Raw genomic sequence first — 23,426 nt, 5'->3', positions numbered from 1 at the left:
CAATAGGAAAAGGTGGATCTGCTTCCCTGGCCTTTCTTGCAAATGTGATGCCGATGTCTTTAGGGCACTCTCAGCCCTTCACATGGGTTAGGGGCCACTGTGCACACTTAACTTAATGGCTGACCTAATCCAGATGTGTACCTGAATTTAGGAGTTCCCTCAGCAACTCAGTGACTTCTTGGGTTCCTTCTCCAGGAGTGCTGCCTTGCATACTGCTCAGGGGTGTGACAGAGGAGGGCATTGGATTTAACAGATAGAGAAAGGGAAAGGAAAACTGGGTGGAAGCAAATAACTCCCTGCTGGGAGAAAAGGCTTTGTTTGGGAAATGGGGAGAAGCAGCAGCTGAAGACAGCCTCTGGGCGGTGGCTGAAGGCAACTACCCACAGCCCTGTCTCGAGGAACACAATGAGAAATGAAGACAGTTAGTCTCGTACTAGTTTACCTTGCACTAAAGACTGTTTTTTGGCTCATCTATGGAAATTTCACTTCCTTCAGATGGTGAAAAGGAGGCCCTTGGTTCCCTTGGTTTTCTCTCTGGAGCCCTAGAGAGGGGTGTGCAGGGATGACTGCACAGCTGGGATCTCCAGGGCCTTTGATGAGGGCCGTGGAGGCACACACCGCGTAGCTGCACCCAAACACCGAGTGTGTGTGGGTGCATGCAGGGGGTGCCTGCCCACTGCCCCTATTCCCTGGGCAACTGATGCAACGCATGTCCACTTGTATCCCTATTTTATGTGTGCGTGTACAAGCCAGCTTGGACCCTCGCGTGTCCCCGTGCCCGCGGCAGGCTCTGTGTATCCCAGGCTGCCCGCGCCAGCCCCGGGCGGGGGCGGGGGGAGGTCTCGGCTCCGTCCCCGCTCCCGCAGCCACGGCCCCGCCCCCTCTCCCGCCCCGGCCCCGCTCCTTTCCTCCCTCCCTCCCTCCCTCCCGCCGCCGCAGCCGCACCGAGACACAAAAAGCGGCTGGGGCTGGGCCGGGCCGGGACCATGACGGAGACCACCAAGACCCACGTTATCCTGCTGTCCTGCGGCACCTTCAACCCCATCACCAAGGGCCACATCCAGATGTTCGGTGAGTCCCGCCGGAACAGCGGTAGGGGGTCGGGGAGGGGCTGGGGACTTCCCCGGGGGTCCAGAGGAGCTCCGGGGGGAGTATCGGGGGGAGCACATCCGACCGGGGCGGCTCCGGGGCCCCCTGGGCGGGCGCTGTCCGCGCTCGGTGGTGCTGAAGGCGCCGCGGGCGGGGGCGGCGGCACCGCAGGGCCGGGGCGGCTCCGGGGGCGCAGCGGGCGGGCGCTGTCCGCGGCGGGTGGTTCTGGAAGAGCGGCGGCACCTCAGGGCGGGGGGCTCAGGGCCGGGCCGGACGGGCGCTGTCCGCGGAGGATGGTGATGAAGTCGCCGAGAGAGGAGGCGGTGGCGCGGTGCTGGCCTCGCAATCAACCCGGCGGCCACCGCGGAAAACGGCCCCACGATGGGGAGAGGAGGCGAGGAGGCTGATTTCTGTGTCATGGGAGAAAGGCTGAAATCCAGGCTTGGGTTGTATTTGCTTTTCATGTAAGCTGCGAGAGTTCCCTGCTTTCATTCCCCTTGAAGTGCTCCTGCCCCCACAAAACCCCTGGGTTCGGTTCTGGCAAAGGCTCTTGGCTGTGTTTATAAGCTGCCGCTCATCCGTAGGGTCTGCAAGTCTGCGGTCTCTGCAGCACTTTTATTTCCTCCCTGGCTGGAGAGGGAGGGACTGGGCCAAGCAGCTAAAGCCAGGCTTGTTGGGGGGGGGGGGGGAACAAAATCACAGGCAGTTATTTGAAATATTAGACTACCCAGCTTTTCAGCTGATAATGAGTCAAAGAAATTGGAAACCTTCATGTGAGATGATTGATATTACTGAGCATCCACGAGATCCAAATGATGGAGATGCTAAAACCACTGCTACAGCCTGTTCAGGCAAGACAGGAGGGAGGGAGGGAAAGAGGGAGAGAAGGAGGGAGGGCAGTCTCTGTCAAAGGCAGTCTGACATGACAGAAATACTGACCATTCAGATAAAGCTTGAAATGCCTTGAAATCCATATACAAGCAGCAACTTACCTGGAGAAGGGGGTCCTGTTACTGTGAAGTCTCCACTACAGACCACCAAATGAAATGGGAGCAGAAGGATCAGCTCCTTTAACATACCTTTCTGGAGTGCAGAGAGAGGAACCATTCTTGATGTCTGATGAGAGATTTCAGGCTGGGGAGCAGATGCTGAAAGTCTCTTGCTACTGCTGGGGAAGCATCCCTAGGGTTTCTATAAGCTGTACATAGCTTTCCAAGAAGGAAAAATAATTGAAATCAGCTTGGGGTATTTCTGCATCAGGCTTTGTTTTTATAGATCACAATGAGACGGTCAGTAGCCTACAAAATAATAGCTTTCTAGATGGAAAAGATCACACTGTAATTTCATCTTGTAAGTGCAAGCAGACTGTGTTACCAGACAATAATACAATGAAAACTTCAAAAAATTATATTATCTAATTTAAAAACAATTGCAAACAAAAAGGAACACGGAGAACTATTTAAAAATCAAAACTTAATAAAATGAAATTATAGAGACTTGGTTCAATAGAAGTAACTATTGCTAAAACAGATTTTGAAATCCACATTATTTAGTCCTAGATGACATTCTGATTAAGAAAAGTAATACTAAAAATATCAGTGTGACCCATATTCACTGGACTGAATACTAGTAACAACATTTATTTTAGAAAATAATGGTCAGTGAAATAACAGCATGCAGTGGGTATTTTCCAATTCCAATGATTTTATTATTATTATTATTTTTTGGCTCAGTATTTTTTATATCTTCATCAATCACTTGTAATAAAATGTATAATCTCTTCAGGCAAAAAATGCCAATGATCACAAAGTGGATATAATTGGAATTAATGAAGATCATGAGCCAGTTGTGCTGCCTGACTTGGGTTGTTTGATAAAAAGGTCTTGCTCAAACAGCGAGGTCAAATGCAAAGTCATGTGCCCAGTAAGGAGAAACGTACATCAAGTATAAACAATAGGTAAACAAATGTCTTCTGCCGAACAGTGATGTTGTCAAGAACTGAGGAATGATTGTACACAGCCCACTGAATATAAATGGTGTGATGCTGTAAATAAAGCAACACATGCAACTCTTGTGCATGCAAGCAGAGGAATATCGAGCACAGGAAGATAGGTTGTATTATTTTTACATACTGCATTAGCAAAACCCTTCCTGGAATAACAGTAACAAGAATTACATTAGCTCCGGAAACAGGCTTTATGGTGAGAGTTGAGAGAGGCTCAGTCTAGATCTACAAAAGCTGTTAAGGAGTGACTAGATCATGGCCTATGAGTGTCTGCATGGGGGAGGGATGTGTGATGGAAGGAGGCTGCTTTACTTAGCAGAGGAAGGACTGATGAGATGCTGGAGCAAGTTGGGGTACAGCACAACTTCAAACTAGAAATTTGGTCTGTGCTTTTGAACAAAGCTAATCAACAAGTAAGAAAAGGATTTTCTGTCATTTGAAGGCTTATAAACAAGATTCAGAAATCTTTCAGGAAGACATGGCTTGATGTGGAATTTTTGTTCTGTATGTCCTGGAGAGATCTCGGCCTATAAAGTTCTGAGATACCTGAATAGGTATATGTGAGTCATGTACATGAAATCTCACTTCTAAATCCCTATTCATTTTCGTTTGAGGACCCCCCACACTCCTGTGTCTAAAAGAAGAAACACATGAGGGCAAGGGAATCTTGACCAAAACTTGTGTTACTTCTTTAGCTCTGTGCTATAAGAGCCTAGAAAAACAGTATTCCATCCTGTAAATATTTTATTTCCAACAGCTAAATTTGTGCAAAATGATTGTCTTTATTTTCAGACAAATGTTTGGGTTTCGTGAGCCAGTTAGGATCTTTTGCTTAATTTAAAGAGATGCAATTTATCTTTTTAAGTCATGGCTCTTGTTAAACTTAGAGGATATATAAAATTTGCACTGACATGTTACAATAGATGTACCACTGTATGCTCAGCTCTCAGTTAGGATCTTGTTGTGTTTTATTCAGGCTGAAGCCCAACCTGTGTCCATAGGATTTTTGCCTGAGTAAGAGGTGCGTTAGTTATTTGAAAGCACTTTCTAATGGGGAAAACATTTCCCCATCATTATTTTTTTTTCCACTTGATGTGAATTTCAGACTCAGTATCATCCTTATGATTGAGTTCCCAGGAAGCTGGGATTCTGTTACAACCCCAGACCTGAAGCTGCACCCCATGACTAACCCTTGCATCTGTGTGGAGTAGAACTTACCTCAACAGGGCTCCATCTGCACTCTGCCAGTTCCATGGCTGGGTCAGCGGGACTCGTGAAATGAGCCTGATTCCCATCTCTGTATATAAAACAAATATAATGATTTAAATAATTAATAAAATACAAATATAGCATATAATAAAAAAGGAAGTGAGATATTGTGCTGTACATCCATCCATATTAAAGGGCTGTGACAACACCCACATAGCCCTGAAAACACTCTGAATTATTTGTGGTATCAAATGTGCTTTGAGATGTACGTATGTTCTGAGTCACAATTTTGAGTTGTATATTCTGTATTTATGTGGCAATGATAAACTCAGCCTAGGATGCTAGGGGAAGGAAAGACAGCAGGAATGAGGGCAGAATCTCGTGTCCCCTAGCATTAACATGTTATGAGACTTAACGCAAGCATTGGTTGGCTTCAGCCTGAGACAAAAATCCATCTCATTTATATTCTTGAGAGGCATGGAGAAGGAAACCAAGTCCCAGAATCAAACAAATACTCTTTGATTTCCCTCTAGCACTGGACATTGAGTCTGGATACGTGCTTAGTCCTCTTCCCTTGCAGCAGGCTGAATTTGCCCCATAGCGGATCCACCCTGGTCTCACTGTAGTTTTCCTGCTACTTCCTCTCCATGCAAGCAAGGCCACCCAAAGGACAAAAGCCAGCAGGCCAATGTCAAAAGCAAAATTCAATCCTTATGGAGCTGTAAATACACTGAAGCCTGTGCTGGCACTCCTCCAGGTGACAAGTGCCTGCTTGCTCTGACAAGTAAATCACTTCTCCACCCTGCCCCAGCATAGGGAACCCAAACTCCATGGATTCCTCTTCCGGTGCATGAAACATTGGGCAAGGTAGGAAGCATATTGTAAATAAATTAAAACAAACAAAACAACAACAACAACAGAATACAATTAATTCGAAGGCAATCTTGGGCATAATGCTGGGATTAAAGGTGTTCCTGTGCAAGGTCAAATGCTCCAGGACCAGCATGGGTCACTCTGGGTATTTCAGGTCTGGAGAGAAAAAAAAAAAAACAAAAACTGAAAGCAAAAGCTTTTGCTGGGTGAGCTTCTTTGTAGTACTTCACGGGAAAGGTCTTGGCCTGTTCAATGAATGCATGAAGTTCAGGGGGTTTCTGATTATTTCCGCAGATTGAAACATCAGGGCCTTGGGAGGGGGTAACAAATACCAGACCAGACAAAGTGCCATATTGATCTTTTCTTTTTTCTTTTCTTTTTTTCTCCCCACTTTCTTAAATTATAGAACAAAAAGTTTCTCTGCAAATACAGTAATCCCCCATTTTGGCACACTTGACATTTGCTTCTGTCTCTATAAAGTTCTGAATCTCCACACAAACTGTACACTCACATGAAGCCTTCTGGCTTCCAGAAAATGACCTTTCACAACAAATTCAGTTTTACTGATATGTTTCTATGCCTCTCTATCCACAGTCTGTTTCAACTTCAGAGCTTGGCCACATATCAAACTCGACTCTTTCTGACATGCCCACTCCTCCATCACCATTTCCTCTGCTCATCAAGCTTTGATTAGCGAGCATTCCATGACCTCTCTGCCCTGCCAGAGGGTGGTTTCAAGCCCTGGCACTCATGAGATTCAGCTGTCTGGAGGCTGAGGGATGCTCAGAACTGGATTCAGAGGCAGCACATTGGGCAAACCCCAGAGAATGGACCATGATAATGTTATTTCATTGTCTCACAGGCATCTGATTTACATTTTGGTTTTTGTTGTTGTTGTTGTTTTGTTTTTGCATTATCAATCACTGATAGTGAGTAGGTGATTTTAACCAAATCTGTCATGTTTGTCTGTATCCAGACTATCATCTCTTGCAGATTGATTTATTGACTGCTGCATTGCCTCAGCCCCATGGATGCAACTTGTGCCATGTTGTTCAGATGTGGTCTTCTCACAGGGGCTCTCAGCACCCTACATGCTTTACACCTGTTTTGTCAGCTCAATCCCTTTCACACGGTGCCAACTCCTGGACACATGCAGAAAAACAAAGCTGATGCATTGGGTGAAACTAAAGTCCCAACATTCAGTAAATATCCACTATCTTCCCTTACCTACTCTCTTTGTTGAATTTTCCCTATATCCTGCATTGCATCTGTTACTGAGGAGAGTTTGTATGCTGATCAGTAGACGGGTAAAAAATACTTCTGATAAAAAACAGTGAAAGAGGACTCAGCCATCAAAAGTAAAACTCTCAATTGCATTGCTTCTTAAGAGAATTTGAGCAATGAAAAATCCCAGTGGGCTGTTCCTTGCTTATTCAAAGCAGCTATTCCAAAGGCGCAGTGCTGAGCTCTGCTGCGTTATGTAAACAGGCTTTGGAGATAAAGGGGCCAATCTGGGTAAGGAAAGAGGGAGGAAGAGGCAGGGGCTGGGGTTTTTGTTGCTGCGTTGTTTCAATAGCTCAAATTTCAAGAATCACATTTTCTTACTTGTTGAGACAACCAAAGTGCAAAGCAGTTTAACGAGCCTTTTGCTGCCTGAAACGGAGCTGCAAGAGATGTGAGTGGAGGGACAGCTTGTCCTGTCCTCTTTTTGTTAAATGCAAATATATCTGCAGATGGCCAGAAGTAAAATTCTCCATCTAGCAAAAGCTCATACCGGGTCTTGAAAGGCTTTATTTCTGCAGTCTGCAACATGAGCAAGGAGTGAAGGCTGCCTCGTACTTCCATTTCACCTCCGCTCCAAGATCTGAATGTGCAATTAGCTCTGGCGATCAATGAGATAGAGGTAGCTGACGGGACTCTCTGCAGGACATTGCAGCTGGCAATGGGACTCGGGACAGCTTTGCTCCCCACTGCATTGGCATGGCATTGTTGGACTCAGGTGTGTGGAAGGATCAGCCAAGCAAGGTCAAATATTGTTTATAATCTTCCGAGTAAGATATTACACATCGGATGTTGTAGCAGGGAAAACTCCGCTTGTCCATGCTCCCATCTCAGCATCCTTTACATTAATTTGGGACAGGCTCTGCAACAGTGTGGAGGAACGCCCACTGACCCCTTGACCTCTCAAGCATCTTGTTCCATCCTCCTGACCCACAGAGGGGAGGAGCTTTGCCCAGCACCTGACTAAACTCCATCAGTAACCACTCAAGGATTCTTCTGAAATATTTATAAGTCCTTAAATATTTAGCAGTATTTATTACGGTCGATGAGGCACTGTGTTGTCTCTAAAACAATGCCACCTCCTGAAATGGGCCACACACCTCCTGCCTGAACCAGATTCAAGCAAACCCAGAAATCCACTCCTACAACTTTATTCAAACAAGAACCAGGGCCTGCACTTCCATTTCAAAACCACACATGCTCACTGAGAGGCTCACACCTCCTGCATGGCCTTCTGTGTTACTTTTGGGTAGTGCCCATGGGATGCTGAGAACATCGATCAGCTGAGCACTGCACCCCAACAGTGGCACCCACGTCTCCCATGTGACCTTGGGTGTGTCACTTCATCTCTGCCAGTAGGTACTTCTAGGAAAGCAAAGCCAGCCTAACAGGTGGGTGAAGCCAGGGCACCTATGGATTTTGAGGAGATCACACTCTCTCTGGATTTTATAACCTCTGAATCAAAGCACTTCCCCAGTGCCACCATCACCCATCCAAGCAGGGATGGATTTTTGGGGTGCTGTGCATGGAGAAAGCCCAGCAAAGACTGTGTCACTAAAGAGCTCACTCTGGTGGGAGGTGAAATGGGAAAAGCCTTGGGGCTGGGTTGGAAGGAGATGAGGTCCTGTGGACTGTGGGAACACTGGAAGAAGCAGCTTTGCTTCCAGCTTCCTTGGTGCAAGGACATGTCTAATGTGCTTTGCAGAAGGTAGAGGTTCTCAAGAGCTATCTTAGAACTACCCTCAGGGTAGGGAGGTGTCCATTCCTGCTCCCTGCAGTGGGGACCAGCACCTCTCCGAGGACAAGCAGCAAAGCACCATCCTGATATCCACTAACATCCTGATGGAAGCAGAGCAGAACCATTTCCATGACAGAATAGTGAAAATATTTGTTGTGTGCCTTTTGATGCTCAGCTTGTCCTACTTGACTTTATCTGCGGTCCCACAGCAACAAAAGTTGTGCCCAAAGCGAGCTGTTGAATATAGCTGGAACACGCTCTCCTCTGTTTACTGAAGAGTTTATTTTGGTTACTGATATTTAGGCTCTAATTGAAGCAGAGATACAGCCATGCAGTGCAAGCTTGGGGCTAGATTCAGGCTGGAAATTGATGGAGCTCTGCTGTGGGCCAGCATTTGCCCTGAAACGTTCTCCCGTGGGAGACAGGCAACAAGAAAAGTAGCCATCAGTGGTGGCACTCATCCCCTGCTTCAGGCAAAGAATTTGATGGGTTTTGTGGCTAAACGAGACCGCTGTATCCCCGCAGCACCTCTTTTTCTTCCTTCTTCCTTGGGAGGACACAATACTGCACTGTTCCCTGCTCCAGCACAGTGGGCTCAAGGCATTTCTTCTCAAATGCTCATCTGTAATCATTTTGGCACATTTATCTCTAAATGATGAGAAAATACTGTGCTGGAAGAGAGAAAAGGGCTCATCGCCTTTCTCCTGCAGCAAGTCAGACCAGTCATTGCTCCCCTCCAAGATGATGTTCAGGAGCAGTGGTGGGACTTCTAATCTCACCATCACCAAGATCTCAAGACACCCTGGGAGCAGCTGTGGGTATCAAACATCAGGTGAATGTGGTTGGCAGGATGTGGCTGCTTGTGCTTCTCACCTCAGGTGAGATCCAGCAAGGCTCTGAGCACATTTACCTCGCCCTTTGCCAGGAAGACTTTCCCACCAAGTTCTCTGGGCAAAAAATGGTATCATGTCTTATTACACAGTCACACAGAACTGCAAATGGTTGGGGTCAGAAGAGACCTTTGGGTCCACCTGGTCCCATCCTGCTCCAGCTGGGCCATACAGTGTGGCTAGGATCATGTCCAGGTGGCTTTTGGACATCCCCAGGGAGGAAACCCCACAATCTCTATGGGTACCTGTGCCAGAGGTCATTACAAATGGTGACAGTGACAGTACCATGATAACCACATGACAGATGAAAAAGTGGGCACAGTGCCTGCCCAGAGGAGCTGGTGGCGGTTTCAACACAAGCTCCTCATAATAGCCCTCTGTACTCACCTCACAAAGCTGATGGAGAATTCCTCCTTCCATCTGCTCCTTCCCTCCACTGTGGGATATGTCAGCATTCTGGGAAAAGTGTTTTGACATGGGTTGCTTTGCCAGATATTCGACTCTTCCTGCAGAACACATTCCCAGACTCCAAACACTGGAATTTTTTTCCCCAGTTACTCTATGCCTACTTGCACACATCCCGTTGCAATATTCTTGTGCTGAGAAAAGAGAAAAAAAACAGGATGTCTTTGATTTATATTTGAATTTGAGTAATACCAAATAGGCTCTCCTTTTACAGCATCATCTGGGGGACCCAGATAGATAGACTGGAACTGGACTGCTCCCTGCCCACTGGGTCTCACGCTCTGCTATTTCTAGGCCAGATTGCTGTGAACTGACTCAGCCTTCAACCTTTTCGTTTTCTTCCCTCTCTCTCTCTTTTTTTTTTTCTTTAAGCCTCTAATTTCACTTTTCTTTCCCAGAGTCAGGAGTGGTGAGCAGATGGTGGTGGAGTGGGTCCCCTTGTTGTCCCTCAGGCAGCTGGGCACTGATGGGGCATCTAGCTGGGCTCCCAGGCTTTAAAAGCTCAGCCTCTGGCTCTGTTCTCAAGACATTGGCTGGCCATTTCTTTTTTTTTTTTTTTTTTTTTGTGCCTACAAAAAGCCATTAAAAGAAAAGTGCAGCAACAACTGAAGCCATTTAGCAGGAAGGTCTCTTCCAATTCTCTTATTTCTGTGATGCCTAGATACAGCTATGGACTAACAGGGTGGGGGGGGTGGGAAGCGTAACAGAGCAATTAGCTTGGAGATGAAAATCATTAAGCATTATGGGGCTTAATGGGATATTTCTTCCCCCTCCTCCTGCTTCTTTGGAAAGGGAAGCTCTCCTTGGAGGGCAGCCAGGGCTTGTTTCTGTAGCAGAAGCGTCATCCTGGCCCCCAGGGACTTGCTGCAGCTCCTGGGGTGTACCAAAAGCTGGGGCAGAGGAGCCAGGCTCAATGGTGAGGATGGGGACAGCTTTGAGGGGACTGAGCCCCTCTGGCAGCAGCCCAGAGACAGAGGAACAGTGGCTTTGTCCCACACCTCAGCTTCAATAACTATCCCAGCCTGCTGCCACGGTAATTTCATTTTTCAGCATTTTTAAAGGCCCAAATGGATGCGGCCACAAACACACCCCTGATTTGGCAATCAGAGTCAGATATGTATTTATATACATCACTCAGGCTGAGAATAATTTCTGGCTCCTTGCCTGACAGGATTTAGAAGGGTAAAGCATCATGCTTGCGTATCTGGGTCACTCACCCTGCAGGAGGAGGTACTTCGGCCAGAGGGCCAGCACCTGTAGGTTTGCAGCAATGTCCCCATAGCATCCCATGGGCTGCGTCTCCTCCTCTGCAAAAAAAATAAATGAATAAACAAACGCAAAGAAAAAGGAACTCCTAGGGGTGCGTGTGAATCAGATACAAAGGCACCTGAATTCACACCTTGAAAAACGAAGTGCAAGGAATACTTGATTTCATTAACAGCAGTTTAGGTGATGGAGAAGAACAAGCTGAGCAGAAGTGTTACGATTAAATATGCTTAGTTAGAATCACCAAAAGAGACGTCTCTTAAATAAGCAGTGATTTCCTAGCAGGGAAGCAGGATTTATTTTTTTAATGTGATCTGGACAAAGCAATTATTTATTGTTTTCATAGCCCTGAAGAGCACCCTGTGATCATTCTTGCCTCACCATCGTTTTGCAGAACTTTGGCAGTGCCAAAAACACAAAATGCTTCCACAGCAGAAGGGAGGAAGCTTGGGCTGGGGACATTTCAGCCCAGCCCACTTTTCCCATGCCAGCCCAATGTAAGCAAAGCTGTTGGTTTGGAAACATTGCCACCAGGCTGAGCACAAAGGCAACAGCCCAGAAACCCAGGAGAACTGGGACTCAGACCCTGAGCCCCTTTACACTAACACACAAGGTTAACCATTAACCCTAACCAAAAAGGATAACCCTTAACAGTAAACACAGATTGGTAACCCTAAATCTTAACCCAAAAGTGCAACTCTTAAACCTATTGCAAATTGGTAAGCATCATCCCTTAACCCTAACACCAAATGGTAACCCTTAACCCTAATCCAAAAGGATAACCCTTGACCCTTAACCCTAACCCAAAAGGGTAACCCTTAAACCTAGCACAAATTGTTAGCCCTAAACCCTTAACCCTAACCCAAAATAATAACCCTCAACACTAACCAAAAAGGGGAACCAGTAACCCTTAACCATAACAAAAAATATATTTTTCCCAGGCAAAAATCTTTGAACAAGTAGGGAGATAAGGCTGGGAGCTGCATGGACAGCTGACCATAAGGAATACACATGGGGAGAGGAACGCAACACTACTGAGTTGCCTTTGGCACTACCTTGGCACAAAGGAGCGTTCAACCTGGTCTCCAAGAGCAGAATATTTTACACTAAAATTACAAGAGGTTCTATCTAGACAAGCACTTTCTGAGAGTGCGGAATGACCTGGGAGTTTGGAGAAAGCATCGCAACATCAGAGCAACCCTAACAGTTCAAAGCAATGTCCCACCAAATCCAGCATCCCATTTCCAACCCCCAAAACCCAGAAAATAACGGTTGGCTTGGCACAGAGTGACTCAGCTTAACCCCACATAATGCACAGCACTGCTACCTTTGGGCTGGAAGACCACACCCATGGCCTCCCATGGTGGGAAGCATCATCTTCTCCTAGAAAATCTAAAGTAATTTTGTCTTGCCTTGTTCAGAAGATGATACTCAGGGCTGGATAAGCTTATGTGTTTGGACAGGCGTGGCTACAGCTGCCTGTAGCTTTCTCTATCTACGCACTGGAGAGTAATTCAGCCAAAGAAAATCGAATCAGTTAAAAAACACAAAGCTTTAATGCAGTCCTGTGATTACAGCACCAATGTATCGAGATGCTGCAAGCACCAATGCTGCAATTTTGTGGCACCCTAAAGCCACCCGTCCCAGGTCCCCAGTCACTGTCCTGGCCTTTACGTTCTGTCCCCTGGTATTTGCGTTCTGCCCCCTGCCATCTCATATTCCTGATACATGCCTGCAACTGCTGGATTTGGCCACCAAAAACTCAAAGCCAACTAAGAGCATTGGTCACCTTTACAGCCATGAAGCGGAGATAACATATGCACTGTTTTGTTGTCCTTGGAGTAGATGTTATAAAGATGCTGTACATGAATGGGAAGGCTTGGAGGTGAACAAATCATTGACTTCAATCTTCACTAGGCAAGGAAAAATCAAGCCAGGGCAAAGCAGGGACTAATGAGAGGATGCATTAATTTGAAAATAGATAACATTTTTTTGTTAGTGAATTTCTTTCTTCTTTTTTTTCCATTTTAATTGCAAGATGTATATTCTATGCTGTCTTTTTAAAAGATCTGTGAGAGTTACCAGGACACAGAAGCTTCTGTGAAAGATGTCAGAAAGGTCAGGGTCAGAAAAAAACAACAACAAAAAAAGAGGACTTTTTTCCCCTTCTCGATCAATTAACTGTAAAAGTAGCGATGGGAAGGCAATTAACATCACTAGCAGCACACAAAGAGCATCCAAGAGGGAGAAGCTGCCACTCTTTCCCTATGATTCTTTTCAGGCTTTTGGGGGGATTGGTTCAGTGTTTCTGGAAGTCCGCAATAAGCACAAGGGGCTCTCAAGCTTCTGCATAGGCTGTTTTTATGTACATAATTTATACCATGCATAGCAATAATTATGCAGTACCACTGACCTAGAATGGCTGCAAATAAAAGGATGGGAGAGTGCCCCCAGAAACAGTGGCCTTCAACCTCAGTGATGTCCTCTGGTCCTTGCTGCTTCCATCAGTACCATGGGTGCTCATCCCAACATGCATAAAAGGGGACAACCTCCCAGAAATCCCACCCAGTACCTCTACTCCTCTAAAACACTCTGTCTAACCACTTTTCTCCCCCTTGGCAACCACATACCACAGGGTTGGGCTGGGTCAGTGAGAGCCACGGGTAGAGGAAGATGCTCCACGTGGATTCCAACAGGCAGAGGAATACCCAGCAAAGAGGGGAGAAAGAGAAAAGGATTCAGACTAAACTGCTGGTGTTAACACCTACGAGCCCAGGATCCCAAAGGCAGGCAGGGCAGCTTTAGGTATGTCTAATTCAGGCATTCATGATTTGCTCCTTGCTCCACTGCACGAACTGAGTTATTTAACCCCACTTTTATTTCTCTGGATGCTAACATGCACAGAGAACAACTGGGAAGAAAGCCAGAGAGAGGATTTAGGGTGAGTCTAGGAGGTGCATTAAGAGTAACAAATGTCTCACAGGATGTCCCAGGGACTCTGGGCTGCTCAGAGCACAGGAAACAAAAGTCCACAGTAATCATAGTGTCATTCTTGACTTCTAAGTGCCCCACGGTTGTTTCTGTGAACAATAGTCCTTTTTATGAATGTCAAAACTTGAGGGAACACAATAATTTTGCCCAAACAGTTCTACACAGGTTGTTTGCACCTGTGTAGAAAAGCACCTGGGGGTGCTTTTCATCCCAAGAGAAGGATTTGTCTGCACCCAGTGAACTGCCTGGCTTCCTGCATCACCTCCTGAATTCAGCTGGGTTCCTCTGGATCTGCCAAAAGAGCCCAGGACTTGTCCTCCCTTCCCCATAAGTTCTTTCCACAGTATTTTTGGGTCTTCAGGAAGGTCAGTGTTCAGCATCGCTACCAGCCCCTTTCAACAGCGACAACTGAACAACCCCTGCTCCAATTCCCTCCTTTCCTGCTGCACACTGTGCCCTTTCCTGCTCACTCCTAGCTCACACAACCAAAGCAACCCCAAAACACAAATGGTCTCCCTCCCCTTCTCCAGTCCCATATCAGCCTCTAGGGCTGACACCCTTGAAGATGTTTCTCTACCTTGTCCCAGAGCACTGAGGGTTGTTCCACTGAAATCTAGACCAAAACAGAGCCCCTTCTCTCTGTGCTGCTGTCATCCATTCCCATCCAGCATTTTGGATGGGCAGCACACATGTCCACACTGCACTATCACATCTCAGCCATGCAGGCTGGCCAGCCTCATTTGCTTTCAAAATGTTCCTCTAGCTCTCCTGCTGCATCCAAGACATGCAGAAGACAAGAAAAGCCAATGGAGGATGATCATGATAGAGCCCTTAGGATTTTCTATTTTAGGGGGGTGGTGAGAAACACCAGATTCACAGTTGGCAGATGAGGGTTCAGGCAAAGGCCTTGCCTTTTAGGGCAAGGGGGGTGATGGCCATAGGAATCTGGAGGTGAAATCCTCAAACAGCATTTGGCAAAACCATGAAGCCAGGTCTGTGGGGCCTGGTGGGGTGGGTTAATGCACTGATCCCCTCTTTCTCTCCTTTAGAGAGAGCCCGTGATTACCTGCACAAGACTGGACGGTTCATTGTCATCGGTGGCATTGTCTCACCTGTGCATGATTCCTATGGGAAGACGGTGAGTTGTTCCTGTTATCTCTTCTTTGTATGTGCAATTTTAAGCGTTGAGAAGCCACAAGAAAGCCTCCAAGAAGATGAAGAGGGATAAAACCAGCCAGTCTTCAGATAAAACTTGCAGTGAGAGCCTGTAACCAGATAAAACCAGAAAGCAAAGAGAAATGCTACCATCCAAAATGATGGGGATCATTTTGTTTGGGCTGTGTTGGTTAAATGATTTTAAAGTCAATTTTTATTGTAATACAAATGGAAGGGAAAAAAAAATGGAGGACAACAAATGGAGGAAAAAAAAAAAAAGAATATCTAAAATAGGAAAGGAGATTTTGCTCCTCTCTTGCGAGATGCAGAAATTTCAGCAGGAAAAGCCAACCCTGGGCCTGGACCCACCATACCCCAGGTAACCACACTGAGAACTTCAGCTTTGAAAGGCGGGAATCCTTCTTATCCAGAAACAAGGAGCTCAAATCATCTTTATGCACTACCTCCTTTTAATCCTCAGTTTTATTGTTCCAGGGCCTGGTGTCCAGCCGGCACCGCCTGACCATGTGCCAGCTGGCTGTGCAGTCTTCCGACTGGATCCGGTGAGTGACAAAGATCACTGTGAGGGGGGTGCTGGGGCAACACAGCAGCAATCCCTGGTCCACGGCAGCCCACATCTGAGCTGGGATCAGCAATGCCATCAGGAAGATCACACTACACACAGATATATCCAAGCCAAATGGATCGGGAGTTAAGAGTACGGAGGATTCTGGGCATGGGCACATGTTCAGGTCTCTCCCACCCCAGGACAGGGAAGGGACATGGAGGGATGAAGCCACTAGGGAGAGCTGGGTGGAAAGTTTTGAGGAAGGAGGTGGTGTGGTGAGGACATAAAGGCAGTGGCCACCAACTAATGCTAATGTGTCCTTGTGCTCCTGCAGGGTGGACCCCTGGGAGTGCTACCAGGACACCTGGCAGACCACCTGCAGTGTGCTGGAGCACCACCGTGACCTGATGAAGGTGAGTGCCTCTGCACCTCATGTCCTGATCCTGTACCAGAATCAGGCTGCAGACACCATCCTCTGCTTGGATGGGCTCTGGAGCCCAGAGGTGGACATGAAAGCCTAGAACAGGACTGGGACAGATGGAGAAGATACATATTCTTGACCTGAAGAAGTATGCAAGACATTACGTTACAGCTGTTCTCTGCTCCTCTTCCCTGCCTCTGAAAGCAGACTGAGCCCCTCGGATGAACTACTTGAACTATCACCTATCGGCAGGGAACAAACAAGTTTTTTCTCTAAATAAAGGAGCAACAGGGTCCTACTAGCCCAAGACCCATTTGGTGAGATTATAAAGAAACAGGAAAGCTAAAGTGAGATGGATGGGTCTGTCACTAACAATGACCTTCATCTTCAGTGAGAGGGGATGACTACTGGGGCAGCAAAGGTTTTGGGAATCATCTCCAGCCTTGGTGAGGCTTTTACAACTTCTTGGGGAGGCTTCTTTACAACTAAATTTCTCTCTTGCTGCAGAGAGTGACTGGCTGCATTCTCTCCAATGTCAACACCCCCTCCATTACCCCTGTGATCGGACAGCCCCAGAATGAGTCTACACAGCCTATCTACCAGAACAACAATGTGTCCAACAAGCCCACTGCAGGTAAGTGGCTCTGGGGATTGAGGGGAGGAACTGGCCACCTGTTCCTCACACCACATCGTCAGGTACCAAACACTTGCTCAGGAGTGCATCTGAGCTCCTCCAAGTCCTCTTTCACCTCTAATGGTGGAGAAGTGTTCCCATCCCCTCTTTGCAGTTTTCTGGCTTGCTGGCACCACTGGCAATGGGGAATAGCAGTGTGCTTGTGCTCCTTGCAGCCTCAGGATCCCCAGCCTGCCTCACAACTCAGATTTATTTTTGGTTGGTCCCAAATTTAACAAAAGATTTCTATTACTCTGTGCTAAGCTGACCTGTCTCCACGCTCCTGATGAACACCAGCCTAGCTCCCTCTGCACTCCTGGCTGTGTATTTCTGTTCTTTTCTGCTCCAGTTGAAAAAAACAATCATTTTATTTTTCAACTGACCTGGGTGAGGTCTCTCAGCAGGCTCATAATGCCTGAGGGATATTTGGTTATTTGAAGGCTGAGTCATCTGCCAGAGGAGATATGGGAGATGCTGTCCCCATGTATGGGAGCATCCCATGCTCCGTACGGGAAGTCAGTCATGGATGAAGCCTCTCCCCATCTTACTTTCCTTCTCTGCCTTCAGCAAAGATCCTGGGGAAGGTAGGAGAAAGCCTGAGTCGGATCTGCTGTGTTCGCCCACCTATGGAGCGCTTCACCTTTGTGGGTAGGTACAGGAGTACAGCATCGCCCCCAGCCCCATCTGCCTCCCCGGCACCCCCTGCCAGGTACCAGCACCTCTATTCTTCCCTCCCAGATGAAAATGCCAACCTGGGGACAGTGATGAGATACGAGGAGATTGGTGAGTATGCAGCCCCCCACCACCACTCAGCACCACCAGAAATCTGGTGGCAAGTAAGGGACGCTGAACCATCACCACCCCTGGTGCTAGGCAGCATAGCCTGGGGCTGAAATAGGAGCAGCACTGAGCTGCTTGGAATCTCCTCTGCCCACCCCTCCTTACCTGGGCAGTTTTGTAGCTTTCCTCTATGGGTTTGCAAACCAACAACAACAAAAAAATCCTAAAAGCTCCAGGGCTTCATCATGCAGTTGTTCTGCTCAGCTTTGCTGTAGGAAAATCAAGCCATGCCCAAGGCTCAGTGCAACTCCACGCATATCTGCAGATCAAGCGCCTGCAACAGGTCATAAAGCACTTATATGTGTCCAAAAATGCAGAAATTCCTCCTCACCCCGTGGGATACCACACCTTCGGGGCACATCTATGTGGTTCAGCAGCCCACAGCAATGCTGGCAATGACCCAGCAGTGCAGAAGAGGAGCAGAAATAGTGCACAGGGTAGTTCAGGGTAGGCTTTCTGTTTGGTACCATTGGGGATGCAAGGATTGTAGCTTCTTTATCAGGATTCATTTTGGCAAGGGATGGTGTTTTGGTGAAAGAGAACACCCTTGAGCAGAGCAATGGGATGGCAAGAAAGGAGGGGGAGAGGTGTACTCAGCCCTGCTCTCCCCCATCTCTGAGCACTTATGCTTCCTTCCTTCAGAACTGCGCATCCTCCTGCTCTGCGGCAGCGACCTGCTGGAGTCCTTCTGCATCCCTGGCCTCTGGAATGAGTCTGATGTGAGTCACTGCCAGGGCCCCTTGCTCCCCTTCCCTGGGCTCCATCCCTCCTCCTCCACCATCTCCCGGGTGCTACCCTGGCCTTCCTCACCACCCCCATCACTTGCCTCTGCTGCATGAACAACAGGGGCTTCTGCACTCCTGGTTTACAAAAAAGCTGATGTAAGAGAAGTATTACCCTTATGTTAGAAATGAAAGACCCTTAAAACCATATCAGCAGCTTGCACCTAACAAAAGAAGAGTAAATAATAATAATAAAAGAAGAAAATAAGTAAAATAATAACAAAAGAAGAAAAGAATTAAGGCTGAGAAGAAAAATTGTGTCAACCCGTCAGCCAGAAATTACCTGACACCATCTCATGTGGGCAAGCAATCTGCAATAATGACTGTGGTGAGATGGGGGGAGAGCAGTCAAGACCACATACACATGGCAGAACACATGATAAATGATGGAGAAGTTGCTTTTACCCTCTCTTGCAAAGGCAGATCCAACCTGCAGATGGCAAATGACCTCTACAGAGATGGCTAGCTCTGCGTTTGGCTTTGTTGTTGGTGCTTTTACAGCGTCCCACTAGGATTCAGGCACAATTCAGTGCACTGAGATGAGCCTATCTCAAACACCACTAAAAATGAAAAATACTTCAATTAACACTGGATTAACCACCGTCCCTCCACAGCGATGGGAGCAGTCCCAGCAAACAGGATGGTGCTGGGATCCATGCAGCACCCCAAGAATCCTCTTCCCTTCCATCCCGAGGAAAGCCTGTCCATGGTGATCAGCTCCGGAGTATCAACTCAGAGACACTAGAAAATAATAACATCAACACAAAGAAATCCAGGGATGAGGGGCTGTAAAGACAACGTGCAGCAGTGCAGCTGCTGCCTCCTCTGCTTCAATCTCCAGTGAGGCAGAGTTCATGTCATCCTCGGGCAACATCTGCTGCTGTCCTTTCTACCATGACATGTTCTCCCTGAAGCCTAACTTCAACATTCATTAACAGAGTTTAACCCTGTTCCTTTTTATTTCGTCCACCACAGATCACTCTGCGTGTCACCAGCACCACTCCTTAATAAATCCAACTTTTTCCCAAAGGTCGTCCAGAAAGAGAAAATCTGAGGTTAACCCCATCCAGGTTTTGCCAAGCATTCGCAGGATGCACAGCTCAGTTTGGGGTGGGGGTTGGAAGGCAGATTTTGCACTGGCAGATTGTAAAAACTCTTTGTGTTGATTCTATCTAGATGGAGGTGATTGTCGGGGAGTTTGGGATTGTGGTGGTACCCCGGGATGGAGCTGACCCTGACCGGATCATGAACCACTCCTCAATACTCCGCAAGTACAAAGTAAGTGGGTTCATACATAGTCAGGGAGCCATACAGTCATGGAATATCCTGAGTTAGAAGGGACCCATAGAGAGCACTGAGCCCAACCCCTGCCCTCGCACACCACCACCCAACCCCTACACCTGTGGCTGAGAGCAGTGTCCCAGTGTTCCCTGAGCTCCGACAGCTCAGGGCCATGCCTACTGTCCCACAGAGCAGACCCTTTCCCTACCCCTGACCCTCCCCTGACACAGCTCCATGCCACTCTCACGGGCCCTGTCGCTGTTCCCCTGCTCTGCTCTGTGCTGAACAAACCATGGCACCTCAGCTGCTCCTCATAAACTTGCTCTCCAGACTCCGTGCTGTCTTTGTTGCCCTCACTGTCGCCCTTTGTTACACCCTTTCCATGAGATTGAACCTTCTTGAGAGCCCCAAAGTGCCCCCCAGCCCCACCGTCACACTGGACATGGGACCTAGAGAGTTCCTCCCTTGGTTTTGCCTCAGCTGCTAACTGGGATCACTAATATGGCCACCAAGCAGCAGATGTCCGTGGCCAACCAAACACAGGTGAGGCAAACACTGATTTTCATCCCTCCCTTTGCTCATCTCTTCTTTCTCCAACCACAGAACAATATCCTGGTGGTGAGGGATGACTCGAACCACCCCATGTCGGTCGTCAGCTCCACCAAAAGCAGGTGGGTGATGCTGAGGGTGCCCCCCAGCCAACCCCTCCATTCACGGGGACACCACTGTGTTCCCAGCCCCTGCTCAGGAAGCCCAAATTCCTGGAAAGGGGCCGACCAATCCCCCCACACGGGCTCTGACCCTTCTCTTCCCCTGCTCCCCTAGACTGGCCCTGCAGCACGGGGATGGACACGTTGTGGATTACCTCTGCCAGCCTGTCATTGACTACATCCTCAAGAGCCAGCTCTACATCAACGCCTCCGGCTAAGCACCAGAGGCCCTGCAGCAGAACAGCCCTGTCGTCCCATGTCCCTACAGCTCTCCATCACACTTTTCTCTCTCTTTCTGTGTCTCCATCTCTCTCCCCATCCCATGGCCTCTCACTCTCGGCGCTGACGCTCTGTAGTGCAGCAACATCCAGGGACCGGCGGCACAGCCCCAGGGGAATGGTTTGGTCTTTTTTTTTTATGGGAACTGTCCTCCCCATTGTATATGGGGAGGGAGGGGGGCAGAGATGTGCTCAGTGTGCTCACTGAGGGGCAGCTCCATCCCCCCTCCCGGCATGTGACTGGGAAATGGTCCCCCCTGTCCATCCTCCCAGCATGCTCAGAGCAGGGGCTTCCTCTTTACTCAACAAATACAGGTGAATTTTTTTTTCCTTTTTTTTTTTTTTAATTAAATAGTTGTAGTGCAAGCTCCTTAGCTCTCTTGCCACCATGCCCTGCTTCCCAATGAATCCTGGTGGGCAGCGGGCAGGCATAATGCAAGTGGTTCTGTGCCCCACAGAACCTCCTCAGGCCAGCAGTAAGGACAACCCAGCCACCAAAATCCTCCACTTGGCCCTGACTAGTCATGAAGATGGTATTTCTGAAGGGGCAAGCATTGCTGCCAAAGCATAACTTACCGGGAGAATGTCACATCTCACTTCTCCTTGTCTGCAAGTGAACCCAACCTACCCCAAAGCTGAGGATAGATGCTGAACTCCAGCCCCATGTCAGAAGAGGCAGTCTACAGCCCCTAGAAAGGGATCTGCCATTTACAACACCAAGAAGCAAGGGAGGAAGAAGAGGGGAAGAAATGGCCCAGAGCCATTGATGAGAATTGCCCCAGGCCTGGCTGAGCTGTCTGGGGCTGGGTCCATCCTCATCCTCAAGCCTCCAGCTTTCCAATGCTGGCTGTAAAATTCCCATTTTGCCTTTCTCTCCTTCCCTCTTCCTGTCCTCGAACAGTTTATGCATGATATATTCGCCCTTCCAAACTGGCTTCAGGTACTTCACACATCCCTTGGGACAAGCCAGTTTCCTGCTTTCCTGCCTGTGACATGCCTGGTAGAACCTGCTCAGCCAGATGCCAAAAAATAAGGCATGAAGCTTGGAGCAAAAGGGAATAATTCGAGTCCTGCAGAGATGAGGGTTACTTAAACAGGCTGCGGTCCTGCTCGGTATCACAGGGTGCAAGGGCCCTGCTGGTCCTGGTGGCTCAGCCTCTTGGAAGATGACAGCCACAGGGAGGAAAGTACAAGTCTTGCTTTCCTCCGCACCTTTCTCCCTCCCTTTGCACCTTCCAGCTTCACATCTCTAATGTCTATAGCTCCTGGACATCTGCCCATTCCCTGCAGACTTGGGCTGGTGAGATTTAGGGAATTCTAGGGCACTTTGCTTATGCCCAGCAAGGGACAGTGCTGTGTCAACACACATGGAGGCTTAGACTACTCCAGGTTGTTTTGGGGAAAGAAAAGAAAGAGCTAACTTTTTTTTCACACCTACAGAAAGTCACAAGTTGCTCTTTGGAAGCTTCAAAGATGAGACTTTGCACTGTGGTTGGTGACCTGCTGGGCACTGCTGTCCCGTTGCAAGTGTGCCACAGCCCCCTCCAGAGAAGGCAGCTGTCACCTCCCTAACAGCAGAAACACTGGGCAAAATGACACAGTCTGAACATAAGAGGTCTTTGCAGCAAACATGCTGAATCCCTCAGATCCAGCCATGCTATTTCCAGGCAGTTGTGTACATACCTTGAGGGGTGATGGGGCACGGAGATCCCAGACCAGGGAGGGTGGCCAGAGCGTGCAGGAACACCTCCAGGGATGAGCCCCCCTCCTGCTGAGCCCCCAAGCTAACGCTTCAATAGGTTCTAGCTGGGCATCTCATCCATGAGCACCCAGCCTACATAAGCTGATAGCTAGACTCCTCTAAATCCATTGCCTCCTCTGTCCCACGCGTTCAGGTTTTCAGCCTGTTTTTCCTCTCCACCCCAACACAGGGGCCATTCCTGAAAACATCCTCAGACATCACCCACGTTACTTAGCTCCAAGCTGGAGGAGAAGCAGCAGTGTTAGAAACCAGCCTCCAACACACACAAACACAAAGGGATTGGAACCTCTGGGAGAGGTGAAGAAGCTGAAGAGGAAGGAAGGATGGTGGCTATCAGAGAGGAGAAGACAATGGAATAACAAAAGAGGAGACGAAGAAGGAGTGAGGGCGGCAAGTCTGAGAGCAAACTCAGATCCGCTTCTCCTCCCTCCCTCAGGTACACGAGATGGGACATGCAGGAAGCCAGCTGGCTTTCCATCTCATCGTGGTTAGGACGGCATGCCTTAGAGACATAGCGTTGTGATAGGGATGATGAGTATATTCTGTTTTACTAGTCTTATCTATGCCTTCATGTATCTGCTCAGTAAAACTCACAGAACGGGGCAAGGATGGGGTGGGAGGGGGTTTTGTTACAGGTCAGTCAATGCTGGGACTGGTTTGGAAAACATCTACGGATGGGTATGGAAAAACTCATCCTTTGAGATCCATGCAGATGGTGGGGAGATGAGGAAGGGGCTTTCCAGCACTGCTGGGTTGGGAGGCAGCTCCTGGGTGTGGGTATTTGAGCCTCCAATTTTAAACAGTGGGATTTGCTGAAAGAGAAATGAACTCCAAACGTCTTTTGGAAAATAAAAAAGGGGGGCGGGGGGAAGGGTTGAAGTTGCCATGCCACCAATTTCACTTTTGTGAAAGGTTTTGGAGCCTAATTTTTTTCTTCTTCTTCTGTTGCTATATAAAGAAAATGGTCATTGACAAAAGAAAAAAACTTTATCAGCAAAATGTTTAAATTATGTAATAAACAAAACAAAAGGAAAAAAAAAAATAAGATGCTACTGGTGTCATCTTTCCCTGCTGCTGTGCTGTGCCATTTCAATCCCCAATCAGCTCCAGATGGAGTCAGCCTGAGGAGCAGAAGCTGCTGGGAGAATT

At 48.0% G+C, this 23,426-nt stretch overlaps 1 protein-coding gene across 1 annotated transcript; it reads left to right on the top strand.

Annotated features, from left to right (window-relative positions):
• Positions 1-918: 918 nt before the first annotated feature.
• Positions 919-23,172, top strand: NMNAT2 (nicotinamide nucleotide adenylyltransferase 2). The gene is made up of 11 exons (XM_001234669.7): positions 919-1,071; positions 14,857-14,945; positions 15,458-15,525; positions 15,865-15,943; positions 16,459-16,585; positions 17,192-17,272; positions 17,363-17,407; positions 18,107-18,183; positions 19,423-19,524; positions 20,131-20,198; positions 20,353-23,172. Exons 1-11 carry the CDS (start codon positions 987-989, stop codon positions 20,453-20,455), a joined length of 924 nt encoding a protein of 307 aa, XP_001234670.1. The 5' UTR covers positions 919-986; the 3' UTR covers positions 20,456-23,172.
• The last annotated feature ends 254 nt before the right edge of the window (positions 23,173-23,426 follow it).

Source organism: Gallus gallus, chromosome 8, assembly GCF_016699485.2.
Source record: "Gallus gallus isolate bGalGal1 chromosome 8, bGalGal1.mat.broiler.GRCg7b, whole genome shotgun sequence".
Lineage (NCBI taxonomy): Eukaryota > Metazoa > Chordata > Aves > Galliformes > Phasianidae > Gallus > Gallus gallus.
This window is presented reverse-complemented; position numbering and strand designations above follow the sequence as displayed.